We start from the raw sequence: 17,568 nt of genomic DNA, 5'->3' as shown, positions 1-17,568 counted from the left end.
CAACTTCTCTATGGGTTTGTGTACATGGACCCACATATAACCTAGGGTCCCTAGGGTGCACCCAGGCCGCACCCGAACCCAGGTGAACTTGGTTTGAGCACAGGTTACAAAAGACGCAAACTTGGTAAATGTGTAATTATCATACTATGATGACACCAATAACTCCTACGGTTTAGTTATAATGTAACTATATTAAGCTCAATGAAAATTATTACCCAAGGGTCAAGTTTTGTTGCCACCCCATTGCATACCATTAATTACTAACACTACTAGAATCAATCCACACATGGAAATTATGCTTCCAACAAAATCGATATAAGGTAAGCTTAGTCACATCAAAACACAAGGCAACAAGAAGTAAAAAAGTTATTGCCCAAATAAATGATAGTTATTGTAGTGTTGTGAATTGTGTCCCTCTACAATTTCACACTCATTTTGGGCTCACTTTGGTAGTTGTGCCTCATGCCCTTGATTCATGTTTGATTGTGCTCATTCCATGGCCACTTTTGGAAGCTCGACACAAATCCATGTTCATTGACCTTTATCCCAGCTCAAAAAACCAAGACTATGGCACCTAGCGCCATGACCCAATCATTTTGGGCCCAAATATGAAATCCTAATGGTCAGTAAGACAAGGAGCAAGAAAGTACTCCCTAATGTTGGCTTTCTTCGAAATTTCAGCTTAAAGAGGTGTAAGTTGTGTAAAAATACAACTCTCTCCCTCTATTGTGACGTTTTCACACATCGCCCCATTGCAAATGGGAACCCTCTTCGTTTTGCTCGTAGGTTAGTTGTCTTAGTTTAGTCGTCTAGCTTGGCAATCATTTCCTTAGCTATTAACCTCTTGCTTGAGAGGGGATGCAATGTAGCTTCTAGGTCAGGTCAAGCTATGTCTTAGGGGTGATAGGTAGTCAAGTGAATCAGTGGATTTCCTCAGGTCAGAGCATGGAGGCAAGAAACAATCAAGAAGTGATAAGCAGTTAATTGAGATGAAGTGTTTGATGAAGAGCGATCAAGGCACAAGCGATGATGAAGGTGCCATGTTGATGGTGATGAATGGAATGGGGAGCTCTTGAAATAGATGAAGTGTTACACCCAGCAAAATGGAATAAGTCAGGTCACTTCCACTTAACCTCCATATCCACAAACTTGTATGTTGCACTTCTAGTGAGGCCTAAAAGCCCAACCAGGTTGCACTTCCGCTTGAGGTCCAAAACCTCGGCCTATCTTGATGACTTCCAATGGCACCCAAAAATTTCGGCGACTCTTGCACCTCTTCCACTCGCTACCCAAAACCTCGGCCATCATGAACTCATTTCTAGTTGCAGCCAAAATCTCCTACCCACTTGAGCTCACTTCCACTTCATGGTGAAAAGTCCGACCATGATTGGTTTCCCCTTTACTTGGCAAATGGAAAGCGCATCAGCTTTGATCATCTAAGTGTTTGATTGCAGCAAATTTAATGAGGGGTGAACGGATTTGTAAGATTAATAACTTGGAGAAATTTCCACACATTTCCACTTAGAGGTCAAAAGCCTGGCCAGCTTGTTTGACTTCCAATGACCCTCCAAATCCATGTATTGCCAGTTCATACCCAAAACCCTGGCCATGTTCGAATCATTTCCACTTGCACCCAAAATCCACGGACTTCCTATGTGCATTTCCAATCAGTGGTCAAATCCACAGCTATGTTTAGACTATTTCTAGTTGCTATCAAAAAGTCCAGCCTAAGGAGATGCAATGAAGAATATGCTGCTGTATCAATGTTGTAGGTGGTGATTTGAACATCATAAGATTACCTCAGAAGATCACACTAAGCTTTGTAGAGTTGTTCTTTGCATGGCGAAGCAAAGTCTAGTAGAATTCACTAAGTCATTCACAGTTTCTTAAATTCCTAGGATTATACTAGCATTCTAAACCCTCTCCATTTTATCTTTTTTATTTCAAATCAAGTAAGATTCCACGTTCCAACAACATTCAAACATTCAGGTTTAACGTAAGTCCCCTTGTGATTCCAGCAAATAACATCAGAATCATCGAGTCTATCCATGTATTTGATCAAGACCTAACTATCGGAACCTTGGAGTCATCTCGTTCGATCACATTGTTTAGCATCTAAGAGGACTTTGTTCAAGAGAGGATATTATTTTGAAAGTGGCAGGCTGTGAGTATAAATTAATTCGAGATGTCATAAAAAACACATCAACACCCTCATTTGAACATATATCTCTAAGCAATCATAATTCCAATCATTCCAATTGAGTATTCAATCAAACATCTTCAAGACATTTGAGGAGAAATCTGAAGTCAAGCATTCAAGCTCAGCAATCATGATCAAGTTATGTGTCCCTCCATGAATGAAGGCATGCATTAACTCCTATCAAGAAACATCAAGCTTTGTGTGAGGCTTCAAGGCAAGGAGTTTCACATCAAAGCATCATTTGTCAATTCAAGCATTTCCTTAAGGTTTTCAGCCTCTGCCCTACCAAGGTTAAGCTCTCTTCACCTATCATAGCTATTGTGGAAGTGGAAACACTTACCTGGAGTTCAACTTAGGAAATCCCCTATACAACACAACATTTTTCCCTCTTTTCTGTAGGCAAGTTACAGATTTGACAGCCAAAAGTTGTGGAATTGCACAAGGCACATTGAGACATACAACTCCAGATTTCAAAGAGGTGAAAACCACATGCTAATTTGCACATGTGACCAAAACTTTTTAGCCAAATTTAGGAGGGAGTGATCTATAGAGCATCTTGATCTGAGATCCAAAGTTTTTGTTGACCAAAGCACCTCCAAGTCTAGGGCACCTAGCACACTTGACATGCATTTTCCAGCTTAGATTTCAGTGACACATTCTTTTCTATATCTTATTTCCAAATTTGTCCTTCTGTGTTAGCTTTCTGATTTGTTTTTGTTTGTTTATACTGAATCTTGTCAATTTCCTAGCATTTTACCTAGTTTTTGCATCTTCAATTCAATCACATCTCATAAGGGAATAATTAATCACAGTGTCCAGCTCTCCTAGAGGACTGAAGCTGGACCTAATTAGTTGTTCCCCAATGAAAGAGTTTGGAAATGGTTTCTTGTTTGCATTCCTAGGCTAGAGACAACCATTTTCATATATTTCAGTTATCAAATTATGGAGAGACCAATAAGTCCTAAGGTTTGATTATAAATATATTTGAGCTCAACAAACATTATTACCTACTTGTGACATCAAAACCTTCCAATTGAGGGTCAAGTTACATTGCTACCCCATTGCATACCATTAATTACTAATATTACTAGAATAAATCCACACATGGAAATTATGCTTCCAACAAAATCAATTTAAGATAGCTTAGCAACATCAAAACACGAGGTTGGGGTTCTTCCCTTGGTGTGTCGGTTGAGTGGTGTTGTTGTTGCTGTGACCACTAAGGTTCAAACCCCTGCTGGAACATTGTGATCGCAGGCTTGTGCCTTTGCTAATCCAATGAGCTCGCTGGTTTGAGCCTTAGCTTTGTTAAATGAGGATGAGGTCCCTTGTTTGTGACATCACCAATTCATAGCCCCGGGTTATAAGTGTTTAATGTGGTACCAGAGAGCATGTTGTGCCAATTTCACCGGTCATGTTAAAAAGTTTACCCTACACTTTAAAAAAAAATCAAAACACAAGGCAATAATTATGCATAACTTAATACAAAATACATCAACTCATAACAAAGCATAGGGTAGCATGGAAACAATTATGCTAAATACCCAATCACAAGAAGCATTACCATTTTAAAATTAGTGCATTTGTTTCTAAAATGAGTTGCCACTTCCTCATATTGTTTGCTTACCAAACAATAATATATCTCATTGTACTATATATACCTAGGTAAAGATTTACAAGTCAAATGGTTGAGGGTATTGATAAAGAAGAGGACAATATGGGAATTAGTTTATCCTTGCCAATTAACCCATATTGAGGGTGTGGGATAAGCTAATGGATCTAGACTCACATTGTTTTACCCAATACATATTGACCTATTCATTTATCAAAGGGAACCCTACTACAAAATCAATGTTAATGTTATCTAAATCAAACCATTTTATTGCTGAGAGATTGAGACAAACTCTGGAGATGTTAAATATCTAAATCCCCAGGTGATTGTGGTTAAAGTCTATCTATAACTAGAGAAATGACTAAGAGACAAAGGTAGGGAAAATTCTCTTTAATTCATAAATAAACAGAAATACATGTTAACAAATAGGAATGTCATTGATAAACATGGCTATTTCATAACTCACTCACCTAGCTTTTACTGTAGATTTCCTTCACCTTTTTGATATCATGCTAAAAAATCCTATCTTGATATTTCTCCAAGGACAAGGCCACCTCAAGCACAAGCACTAACTCAAGCTCTCCAAGGCCTTCATAAGCCACAAGGTACTTTACATGACAAAACCAGCATGTCAATAGGACTCAGCTGCAAATTATCCACAACCCATTTCAAAGCATACGTACGCAACTCACGCCCATCCATTGCAACCAGCATTCCTCTTCCCTTTGCCTCATGAACTGCCGCTATCCTTTTTGCTTTAACAGCTGTCCATGACCTATTCCCTAGCTCTCATTTACGCACAAGCAAGGGAAATAGTTGCAAAGGTTGTATAATCTAGCTTCACACCTACTAGTTGCATTTCCTTGTAAGTTTCCCAAGATTTTTCAACAAACCCATTTTGTGAATATTCTGCAAATATTGCAGTCCATGAGACCACATTTCTTTCAAAATCTTGCAAGCTTCTTCCAAAAACACCATATTGTGCATATCCTGCAATCATTGCATTCCATTAGATGACATTTCTTTGAGGGAATTCATAATAATAGATTTTGAGCCTTTCGTTGCTCCAAATCGTCCCTAAAAAAATTCCTACATCCATTTTTCTTTGATGGTTGTCCCTAGCTTGTTTGAAAGCACCCTTTCATCGTAAGCAAGGACGATCCTCCAAAGGTTGTAGACGCTCAATTTATGCTTGCCAACTATGTTTCTACTCTTCTTGACAAAGTTGTGGGTCCTTGCTTTGCCCTACATGCCAAAGTTTTTCCCATGAGCTGCCAAACTTCTTGTACTCATGTTCTCTAGTTTTATGCACCTTTATGGAGGGTCGCAAGTCAATCTTCTCTTTGTGTGACATCTACGTCCAATACCAAGTCTTTGATGAATTGGAGAACCACCATGCTCCCTTCATTGCCTTGTGTCATGTCCATTTAATACAGTTGTCTCCTTGGTTGGGTGACTAATGCAAAGGCCATGACCTATCTTTTTCTTTTCTTTTCTCATTTATTTTGAATTTCCCACCCTGAACATGAGATGTGACATAAGGTTAAAAAAGATAGCCTCAATTATGTTTTATTCTTTCAACTACTTCTCTCTCTATATTGGTTTCTCCTCGTAATCATGTTTTAATAGAGTTCACCTTGTGGCAAGTAATTTGCCCTTTTCTAGCTCACCCCAAAGTTGTATAAACTTTTGATCTTTTTATTAGCATGTGCAACCCCTACTTTCTCTTTTGGCCTCTTGCTAGAGCTTCATTGACTTTGGTGGCATTCAAACACCAGGTGTCCTCCACACATGAAATGCATTCTCCTAAAGGGTCTCCCTACCTCTCTCGTATCCAACAATTCTGTCATTGCACTATAAATTTCTATTAACTCTATCTTTGCAGTAAAAAGTGCTACTTCCTTCTTCCTTGTATGGATTATTACTCTTTGGATCCTCCACATACAATCTCCAATTGTATCCTTCTATAACCTCCATAGTCTTCCTCTTTGTCGACTTTGCTTGTCTTCAAATATTCAATTCAATTTATTTTCTGCAATGAGCAACATCTAATACACTTCCTCTATCGTTTGGATATTTAACATACTTAGATCCTTGTAAATTAATTCTTTCAAGCCATTCATGTATCTCGCCACTTTCTCCCCTCCATCATGGTGTCCTAACCAAATTGTTAGTCTATGGTATTGCTCAGTGTAGTTCTTCACACTCAAGTCTTTTTGCTTCAAATTATACAGCTCTTTTAGCAACTCGAATTGATAATTTGCAAGAATAAACTTAGATTTCAACTTCTTCACCATTATGCCCTGTTAATGCGGGAAATTGTACTGCTACTCTTTCGGTCAACACAAAATAGAATGCTAACTATTCTATCCTCTCTTGAATAAGGAAATCTCTAATGCTTCTTTAAATGATCAAAGGGGACAACCTCAAGGTTCCAACTGTCAAGTCTTGATAGCTTAGGATAACTCAGCGATTGAAGTGTTTTGTTGGTAAACACAAGGGGACTTACGGATGCAACAAGTTGGCCTACATCTGACGATGCCTTGATTCTCAAACTGGGGAAATAAAAAGCAAAAGAGATAGGGTTTAGGAATCCTAAGGACAATGATAGTAATGATTGATGTTGCAGGTAGACAGATTTCACATAAACCAACCCCTGCTTTACCAGAGATATACTCACAACTTCGCAAGGATAGTGCAAGCTCCGAGAGAATGAAGGATTTTCAGACTGGAAGTACTCATTCAAGCACCCAATTCTGGCACAGCCTAAGACAAACACCTACAGTTGAACTAAGCACAATAAAAGGGTTCAAACTAACCATACACAAAGACTTACAATCAGCAAGCCCCCAATGGTATGAACCTGAAATCAAATCGGATACCCTCACACTTCACTATTAAAACCATTGAACTCTAACTAGCTAATCAAATGAAAAGAAACCATGCAAAAAGAACAAAAATAACAAACACCATACTTCAATGTTCATATATTTGTTTCAATTGCCATTACAACAATTTCTGCTCAGCAATCCTATTCTACTCCTAATCTGCTATCTGCTAAAACATCTAACTATCTAAACATTCTAAAGATCTAACTCCTAAAAATCTAACCCGTTACAAAAGAGAGGAATTGGCCTTTTATAGATTTTACAGTAGTGAATCAAAGGTCAGGATTGAATTAATCCAGTGGCTGAGATCTGCCTTCTAGAAGCCCGACAGCTTTAGCCCATGCCTAGTAACTTCCATAACTTCCCAGCTGCCACTTTCAACCACTTTCTCAACTACCGACAACTGTTTGATATCAATTTAACAAAACAGGTAGCTGGAAATAACTGAACCGTGTCCCCTTTTGTTTTAAATGCATTAATGGGGACCCACGGGTAATTATTTTACAATAAGGCAATTTTTGCTTTATACACAGATTGATTTTCTAGAATTTCAAGTTGTGCATTTTCTAAGTCTGAATTTTTCTAAATGTTTCGTTGATGCCTTCCAGAAACTCGGAATGGCCTCAATTTGGTTGTTTTGCATTGCAACTGGTGGAGGTCCTTCATTGGTTTTGTTCTGCATTCGGCTGTGCAACGTGTTCTTCATTTTGAGCTTGCGTGCTCCTTCCGACAACATCAATCTGCAAACAATTGATTTAGTTTGAATTAATTCTCATGGATTAAATAATTGTATCAAGTATTAAATGCTTTGGAGGCAACATCGAGGCTTTGGTGACTCATGGTTTTGCCCCTCAAAGGGGTGAGAATGACTCCATTCTTCTTTTTATTTCTCTTAAAAGCTTTGCCCCTTCATATTTTGCCACCCTCCCTTTTTTTTCTTTATTTTTTACCTTGAAAGGGGGGCTTTGGTCGGCATTTGCAAGAGGTGAAATGAAGGCGACTTCACAATGTGCCTAAGCCCATCTTACGCATTACGTCAAGGCCTTTAGTCTTGGTGCTAAACACTCACCATAGGCTTGGTATTTTATCGGCTTTTTGAGGGACGATAAAACACCCCATAAGAAAGGCTCGAACTTAACTTTGATATTTTTCAACTCCCTCCCTTTTATTATTTTATTTTGGCATGTTGGGGAATTCTCGGTGTTTTGGGAAGGCGAAAGAGAAGTGCTTCAGCTTTGAAAACTCGCGAACTATATGCACTCTAACCTTTTTGTGCCCTATTAATATTGCTTTGATAACTTTGAGGCTTTTGATCGCGTCCTTATCGGCCTTTATAACCAAAATACCATTCAAAGCCTTGTTTTATTTTATCGATTTTTAAAACATCACTCAATTTGACGACATTTTTGTTGGCATTTGAAGGGGGTTTGGTGGCGTTGGAAAGCATGATTGGAAATATCGAAAGGCGTTGTCAAAGCATTTTAAAATTAACTTGAACGCCTCCCCTCTTGGTATAGTTTTCGACGATTGAAGGTGATATGAAAGGCGTTTTGTTTTGAGATTACATGAACTGTGTTCTGTTCACCCCCAACCCAACTCGAATTTGACCCTTTTTGGGATTTCTTCGAGAATTTTGTTTGGTGATTTTGCCAGAAATGGTAAAAGGCGCCCTAATTTTCTTAACACATGAATTCATTTGAGCCTCCCTCTCAATATTATCCTCAGCGAATGAAGGGGAAAAAGAAAAGGTGTTGTGTGCTTGTGGAATACATGAACTCGCAGGACGACTCCCCTATTTCCCCTCAGCAAATGAAAGGGCGTGGGAAACATAAAATAAATCGACCCCTATGTGGCTTCAGGGAATTCTCGAGATATTTCTCGCAGACTGTGTGAAAAGAATTTGACATTGAAATGTTCGAACTTCATTCTTTCTGACATTTTCGATGTTTTTTCGATGAAGTGAAGACACTTGGTTTTTTAAAATGCACAAACTTCTTCCAAACCTGACTCGTTGTTATTATATTAACAATGATACTTGGGCGATTACAAAGGGTTTGGAGCACAAAAACATTTCTTTCCTCTCTCTCTCTCTCATATGCAAGGCAGACTGAAGGCACGAGGGTCCCTGTCCTAGATAGAGCATGATGTGCGAGCACAACATGTCGCATCTCCAAATATTAGGCCTTCCCTTTCTATTATTTTCTAGCTAGACTTTTGTCTGCTAAATAGCAACATGAGCCTTCAATTTAGTCTTAAATTTTTTTATTCTATCTAGATTATCAATGTCTTCGTACTCAAAATTGTCTTCTATTTAGGATTTGGATTCCCAAAATAATTAAGAACATCTACTCTAATTTTTTTACCAATGCCTAATATAGCTTTCAACATTCTTTCTTCCTTGTCTTCCTCTTTGCTTCCCCCTTGCTCGGCAAGGTTGGCTTCTTATTCATCACTTTGATCATTCCTAGAGTTGGGATTTAAGCATTGGTCTTCTTGAAAACCACCCATCTAACATAGCTTTCAACATCTCAAGCATCTCTTCTATCCTCTCAGTGACATTAATAACATGTCCATTCCATGGATGCATCTTGGTTTTGGGGTAAATTGGCTCAAATAGATGGTCTGTCCACAAATACTCATGTAAGTTACCTCATAGTTGGTGCTTCTTGTGGGCTGCCTCAATTGGGCGATTTTTTTACAACCAACACCTCCCTATTAAAGATAACTTATTTAATCCCTACGAAGTACAAACAAAACATAGATCTTTTGATGGGCACTGCCTCAATTTCAAGGGGTTGTATAGAACACACTCCTTCCTCTAAGTATGCTCTATAAACGAACGACTCGTGAGTCCAACACTAGGTCAATATTCCTCATATTGATCTTTTCAAACTCATTCAAAGAAATTGCATCAATCAGTATGCTCTATAAACGAATGACTCGTGAGTCCAACACTAGGTCAATATTCCTCATATTGATCTTTTCAAACTCATTCAAAGAAATTGCATCAATCAAGCTTTGATACCAACTTATGTAGTCATAGCTAGAGGATCCAATAAAGGATTATCCAACCATGCAACCCACCAAATAAACTCACAACAACTCAGTGGAACATCAAACAATATATCCTTACTTTGCCACAGTACCAACAATATTACAATTTGCGGCGACAATAGGCTTCCAACATGCTAGGTCAGTCATTTAATTAGAAAGTGCAAATTACAAAATTCACAGATATTGCAATTCAAAGCCATGCTCATCTTGATTCTACTTTCTTCATTGCTTTCTAAATTCTAGCAATCTAGAAGAGTGTTTTTATATCAATTTTCAATCATACAAGTGATTTTACTTGGCCACAAGGTGGCACAAAGCTTAATGCCTTATGAAACGTGTAGGTGCAAGTGAATGTGATAATGACAGATCAATGGATCTCGATGTGGTATATGCTATAAGGTCTCCTAGGCCCAATGTACCTCCTAATGCATTCTTTAGTTGTCACAAACTTTGAGAAGTTGTCGTAAACCTCAAACAATGAAACTGGATATCAATCTGATATTCTGCTATGCCTGGTAAAGGATTAGAAATAAATATATGGGTGATCAAAATCTCCTGAGGTTTGGGTCTGTCGTTGAAGGATCCAAGATGAACGCATGTTTCCAATTGCAAGGTGAAATATATAGCTGCAGTGAAATGTGGTGGAATCTTCGGTGACTATCAGATGTTAGAGAACCTGCAAACAAAACAAACAAACAAACAAACAAACAAGAAAATAATTTTGGTTGATACATGATTATTCTTACGCCCTAAGATGCTTCTGTATCACAATGACTTCTGCTGAAGGTGAGAGATGTAAGGCATTGTTTCAAATAGAATCTACAGAATTATAGAAAACATAAGTTTCAAAAGTGGCAGAAAATTTGGTCAATGTTGGACCAGATCTTCTTTCTAGAACACCAAATTCTTAGCATTCTTGAGATGGATATTGGGGAAAGATTGTCTCAGATAAATGAATTTGAATAATAGAGACAACATACGAAGCAATACCAACATTTTTGGTGATCATCTCTTCCAAGAGAACAAACAACTATCTGTAGTTCCCAGGACAGATGAGAAAGAGTTGAATCCCAATATTCAATTTCCATCAACAGTGAAAATTAACTTCAAGTCTAAAAGCCCTTTGATGAAATACATTTTGCCTGATTGGGCAGACTCAGTTCCACTTTTATGTTGCCAAGCTTAAAGATCAAATAATAACAGACTGTTGAATCTGGTACTGAGTGTATTATCATTCATGGAGCAACTGATTGCAGCAATTTACAGATGTAAAAAATGGAAGCAGGTTGTTTAGGTCTGAACCTTGTGTTACTAACTCTCACGATGTAATTATTGGAGTTCGGAAAATACAACACCACAGGAGCCCAAATGATCACTGCAAGCTGAAAAACCTGTTACAAGGAGAAGCAAGGAAGCAAATCACAGAAGGAACAAATACACAGAAAATATGCTCAAAAAGAAAGAGCTCAATATTCACAAAATGTGTAATGTAATAATCCTCCTTACAATGAAAAGAAAGAACTCAACCTTTAATAGGTCAAGAAACCCTAAAAGGGAAAACCTAGGTTTGCACATAATAATTAATAAAAGAATTAATTATTATGCACCTCAAGTTAGCTTAAGTGTAAAAAAGATAAAGGGAACTTAAATAATTAAACAAATATTGTTTAATTAATCAAGTAAATACCCGAATACTCTAACACCCCCCCTTAAGCTAGACTTAGGGAGAAGCTAAAACCTAGAACAGCTACTGAAAGCAAGAAAGATGGGTCCCAGCAACAAGGCCTGATCAGGTACCCAAATACAATGAAATCTCTATGAACTGGAGAAATAGAGAAAACCATGTGGGAAAAAACTCTACTCCAAAAAGAGATGGAAAAGAAAACCATTGAAGCATGAAGAACCTGCAAACATTGTCGAAGAATAACTGCTGATCTGAAGAACCTCCATTGAAATAGAACATGACCAGGTAGAGAAGACTGTAATCTGTATGAGTGCTCTCAAATGACACTACTCGAGTCAGATGGCAAACAAGGCAAATAGCTCAACTCAAAGATACAGATGGCATGTGAAACCAAAGCCTGAAGAGTTGGTCAATCGAACCACAGAAGCATTAGAACCAACAGGACAAACCTCCCCATAATGCTGAAAAGGGAGAGGGACAGGAACACTGAAAAGAACGGCCAAGAAGAACTGCATGACGAAGAACCAGGAACATCAAAGGTGCTGAGAAAAGTACATGGTGTCATGGAAAGAACACTCACTTGACACACAACATGAGGCAAATGTCGTGGAAGGAACACTCATTGGACAAAGGCAGATGGCAAACAAAAGGCAAACATCAACCCCCCCATGGCACTTTATAAGTAGTGCATGTACAACAAGGCACAAGATGTGCATGATCCCAAGTAAACAATGCATGATGGCACTTTATCTCAGTGCGTTTGCAAAAATACAATGCTACAATGATAAGAAGACTGGAAATAGAAAGGAGAACCAAAATAGAGACATCATACTCAGAGAAGAGATCCCAGGACCTGAAACAACCAAGATATCCACCAGAGTGCTGAAAAGCAAAAAACTGAATAAAATATGCATGGAGCAGAATCTGGAAATAAAACTCATATGGCTGGAAAGTACACAGCACACGCTTTCCAAAAATATAAATTTTTTCGAAAAACGGAGTTCGGATGCTCATTCTACGACTCCCGGAGTGCAAAAAAGAGACCCCACTTTGACTGGAAAAAAACACAGTCAAACAGCAAAATTGGAAAAAAATACCAACATCACGAGGTCCGGCTCGGAACTAGCTTTCCGACATCTATTCGTTTTTGAAAAAACGACTCCGTATGCCCAAGATATGGCCAAAAAACCAAACCCCCCTTCAAAACAAGAGGAAGGGGTAGTCTGGTGGCATGGCGAGCGGAGGTGGCCAGTGGGCGGCGCTCTAGTGGCGGCTGGGTGGAGCTCCGGTAGGTCAAGAAACCCTAAAAGGGAAAACCTAGGTTTGCACATAATAATTAATAAAAGTATTAATTATTATGCACCTAAAGTTAGCTTAAGTGTAAAAGAGATAAAAGAAACTTAAATAATTAAACAAATATTGTTTAATTAATCAAGTAAATACCCGAATGCTTTAACAGTAATCTTGTGTAAAATAATTAAAATTTATTTTTACTACTATTTAATTAAAAAAATATATATATTCAAGAATATATTCGAGAAAACAAACCAATAGAATTTCCCAATGAATTGGTCTCAAGAATGAAGAGAAGAATACAAAGGAAAAGAGCTTACCGATGATGTTCACAGAACTCTGGTGAAAGAAGACATTTCAGAATGTATTTGTCATGTGCTTGTAGTTTATGCAATGGCTCAAAGTTAGTCATTGTCTGCAGCAGATTATATCCATTCATTAGAAAAACATAATTGTTGAAGGTGGCCACTTGAAATAGAGTGCAATCATATGTTCAGACCCTATCTACATTTAGCAGATACTTTTCTCACTGAGATTATTGTTCACAACTATCTTAATAAGGAAAAATGGAAAAGATGCAATGACCTGAGTTCCACGTAACAACCGCCAAACATAGCATGTTCCATTATTATTTGCAGCTACAACTAAACTCCCATCCCACATCACTGTCAATGATCGTACAGCTGTATCTACCTCTGGAACCTGAATCATAAATAAAAATTACTCATTTCAATCACTGAAGGGTAGATAGATGTGTCCTGGAGTCTCGCAAAAGAGATAACTATAGGTTGACCTTGCAGAACCTACCTAAAACAATCAACAAAACTTTGAGATAGTCTCCATAAGCACATGCCTATATGCATTTATTGTAACTTACCAATTCACAACTGCAAGAATTGGCAGTCAGATCCCACACCCGGATGTTTCCATTTTGATCCCCAGATATCAATTCTGTCTGAAGAACAGATGGATGACTTCTCATTAACATAGATATTTTCCCAATTTGAAAGTAAATTATTAAAACAATCAAATGCCTCTTGAAACTATTTACAATAAGCAGACAGAAATTTGCATACGCTTGTATCTCCAGGTAAATACAATTAACCTTCTTCAGAAATGAAAATTACAGTAACATACAGAAATTTTAAGGGAGGTGATCAAATTCCTAGTAAGGATGAGAAATTTTATTAATACTTAGATTGATTTAGCATTTCAAAGTTGCCTGAGAGCATGCAACCCACAGCAGCAGGTAAACTCAATATGTTATTATAATTATCATTTAAAAAAATATTAAATGATTGAGATGACAAGGCTTAGTTATTGCTAATATGTTATCAAAATTATTAGTTCATTTCGTGTTTAGGATTCTATTCAAGGCCACCTATCAATTTCATCTAGCAATTTCTTTACAATAAATATTGATGGTGGTAACACTAAACCACACCTGATTTGGATGTAAGACAACTGTATTCACCGCAGCTCGACTTTCATATTCTCTCTGGCAACCTGGAGCTCTGACCATGACATGAAATGGAGCAAATCAGGAACATAGTACATTATGATGACCAAAAAAATCTGTAGCCAAAACTTAGAAATAGTCTTTCTCAAAACACAAAACCTATGTTGTGAACCTGTACCTAAAAATGTTAACTACAGCCAGAATACATAAACGGACAAAAATATAGAACTTGAATATAAATGTGCAGATATTTATTCTTTTCAAGAGTACTTGTTGAAACAACAGAAATTTGTACTGTGCTCTAGAATCACCAGTAAATAGAACAGCCCAATCTCTTCATTGAGAAACCCTAGCATGGAGAAGCCATCAACTCCCCCCTTACAATTCCAGAGGAAACATTCTTCATTCCAAGAGACCTGTTAAAAACGATTATAGTGGCTTCTTATAATGGGAAAGAGTGGGGGTTAAAAAGGAAGTCTGCTGGCAGTAATTTTCCCTGACTGAGCAATCACCCTGAATTTGTGAATGAATGATCAATCATCCTCAATCTATTTACTTAAAGATGTGCAATAAAACCTAACCATGCTTCTGGCATTCATGGCATAGTGTGATGGTTAAATCATGGCGTTGTTGTTTTAGCCACCAAGCTTCAAACTCCTGCTGGGCCATTGTGATCACAGGGCATTGCGCCGTCGCTGATCCATTGTGCTCACAGGTTTGAACCTTTCCATTGATGTTGCTGGCATCCATGCCAAGTGACTTTGTGCTCCAAACGCTCACTGGGCTGCTGTGTTAGTGGGCTTTGTGCCCCTGCTAGGCTACTGTGCTTGCAGGTTTAAATTACTTGCATTAATGTCATGCGTTCATCCTAGGGATGAGATCCACTGTTTGTGGCCTCATCTGGCTCAGGCCAGGCTAAAAGTTCTCAAGCTACCAACCAAAAAAAGAAACCTGACCATGCTTTTAATTAGATGCTAACTATGCTTTATTTTAGGAACTCCTAACTATGTGCTAACTGCTCTTTTATTTTAGGAATTCGATCCGTTTACTTAAAACTATGTGCACAGGTCCTGACTCCTAACTTAACTTCTTATTCAGTAAAAACTGTCCTTGATTAGACGGAAATGAAGCTGTTTCGCTGTTGACCGACTTTGACTGGCTGCATACAACCTATTAATACAAGAGCAACACACACACAGAGGTGACTATGGACACATCATGCCAGATCGTTCACAATTTTGATATAGAAAGACATTAGTTGGTTGAACAGAAAAATCCAGAGTCCTCAACCCTCAGCTCAAATAGTGAGTTCAAGACCTAATTGTATTTTACCATATATGTCCCTTATGTCATGCAAAAGTTATTATTTCTATAAAATCCTAACCGTCTTTATTCTTGCACCAAATTAACAAAGAACAACCAAATTTATGATAGTTTTGTCACAAATTGCCTAGCTAACAATGCCTTAATGGCATGGTTGCATTAAGCAACATGAATCCCTCTCCTTCAATATCTCACTTAAAAATATTGCAATGTCCATAATGATTATAGAAGTTTTTGGTTTCTACAATATCCCACTTCCATCATGTGTGTTGACCATCAATCAGAAGTACAAACAGCAATTAGAATGGTCTTCGGGACATTAATGCAGAGGCTAATCTGTAGAACTCAACTATACGTAACATGAATATTATGTTATGGACTGGGAAATCCTTCTGCGATGATCTTGCTATGTTCAATAAAAGCACAATGGCATCCTGGTAAAGATGTCAGATGGCTTTCTAGAGTGATCCTATCTATTCAGTAAAAACACAATCAGAGATATCAAATGAAAATGAGAGAATCCTATAGTACACATTGCAGCCCCACAAAATATCAACCACAGAATATAGTAGATTTCATAGTACAAAAACTAGGCAAGCTAGTCACTGATCCACAAGTGCCTCCATGGCAAATGGGCCCAGCAAGTCACTCACTGGTGAGTTTTGGCAAATGACACTTGAAAATATGCCAGACTCGGCGAGGCCAAGCCAAAAACTTGGCTACCCATGCATAATGATAGTCAACAGCAGATAAACCCAAAAACCCTTCTTTTTATGCATTTCATCCTTTGTGCTTTCAACCTAATGACACTTGGACCAGGTGGAGGTGCAGGAGATACATGAACAATTGACCTAGATGATGTAGTTCCATATTCAGATTGGATTTTTTATGATGTGGAACAAATGTGATTGTTACTTTTGAGAGAGAGCCGGCAGAATGAGCAGCAGATGCAGTGGCAGAAGGTGAGGCATCAATAGGGGCTTTATTGGATGCACATCATATGCCTGAGAATGATATTGTTCCTTATCAGGAGTCATTACCATCCAGCTCAAGGGCACCCACACAACAATTTAGAAGCTTTAGTTGGCGAAGAAATTCGCAAAACATATAATTAAATGACACTTTGATGTGAATTAAACTTGTTTTTTGATCTATAAATGAAAGAAACAGAAACAACTAATGAATTCTCTAAATTCAATTTTATGCATGTTTTCTAAAGATTCTTTTACAAATTTAAGTAATTTTAATCTTTGAAAATTTTACTGTTCCAAGTCCAATAGTAGGCATGCGTTTTCCGCATTCCATTAGTTTAGTGTAGAGTGCTTTTGGATTCAACTGTGTATTTTGGCATCAAAATCCACACAATTGAATCCAAAAGCACTCTACTATCTCAAGTCCAAGTCAAATTATAGGCCTTCTAAGTTCTTACAAAGTTTTTGAACATGGTAAAATCAACAGAATAGATCTCCATACAGCAGTGAATAGACAAGTGCGAAGATTTCAGATCTGAAATAGCTATAAGCAGATGACAAATGCTGAATGACTTAATGAAAGCAAAGCCACTTCAAGTGACCATCCTCACAAATCTGATTGATAGAGATCAGATGCCTGAAAAATGGCTACATAACTCCTATATATAGCTGAGATTAGTTTGGCACAAACACAAAGTATAGATGAGGCCAAGTACCTATAAATTATAAAATTAACAATTGACAAATGACTTGGTCAAATGACTGTGCGTCACATGTTGATTGCTTCATAACCAATTATATGCAGAGGTATAGGTCACAACATGCCCCTCCAATGGGAAAGGTGCCAATCTCGATTCATGTCAATTGTGGTTGGCTATGTAGAAAGCACCCATCCTCCATATAGCATCCTCCATTGGCATATTCTTACATTTGATGAGGTACTCTATGATTGCCCTTTTGTGCAATTGCTTCTCTCACCGCTCCAAGACTCCCTCTAGCTCCATATCTATTGCATTCACCTTGAAGTTTCACTGAAAGTAGGTTATGATTGATAGTAGTGGATACCTATAGATTGCTTCAAAAA

The 17,568-nt window shown here is 37.9% G+C and overlaps 1 protein-coding gene across 1 annotated transcript in view; it reads right to left on the bottom strand.

Annotated features, from left to right (window-relative positions):
• Nucleotides 1-17,568, bottom strand: part of LOC131044497 (target of rapamycin complex subunit LST8-1) — a 99,063-nt gene that overhangs the window by 21,361 nt on the left and 60,134 nt on the right. Inside the window, exons 4-7 of the mRNA XM_057977827.2 lie at nucleotides 14,176-14,245; nucleotides 13,609-13,686; nucleotides 13,317-13,433; nucleotides 13,052-13,146 (exon numbers count right to left, since the gene is read on the bottom strand). Of these exons, the coding sequence (XP_057833810.2) occupies nucleotides 13,052-13,146; nucleotides 13,317-13,433; nucleotides 13,609-13,686; nucleotides 14,176-14,245 (360 nt within the window). The remainder of the gene's footprint in view (nucleotides 1-13,051; nucleotides 13,147-13,316; nucleotides 13,434-13,608; nucleotides 13,687-14,175; nucleotides 14,246-17,568) is intronic.

This window comes from Cryptomeria japonica, chromosome 9 (genome assembly GCF_030272615.1).
Source record: "Cryptomeria japonica chromosome 9, Sugi_1.0, whole genome shotgun sequence".
Taxonomy (NCBI): domain Eukaryota; kingdom Viridiplantae; phylum Streptophyta; class Pinopsida; order Cupressales; family Cupressaceae; genus Cryptomeria; species Cryptomeria japonica.
Note: the sequence above shows the minus strand (reverse complement) of the source record. Positions and strands in the feature narration are given on the sequence as shown.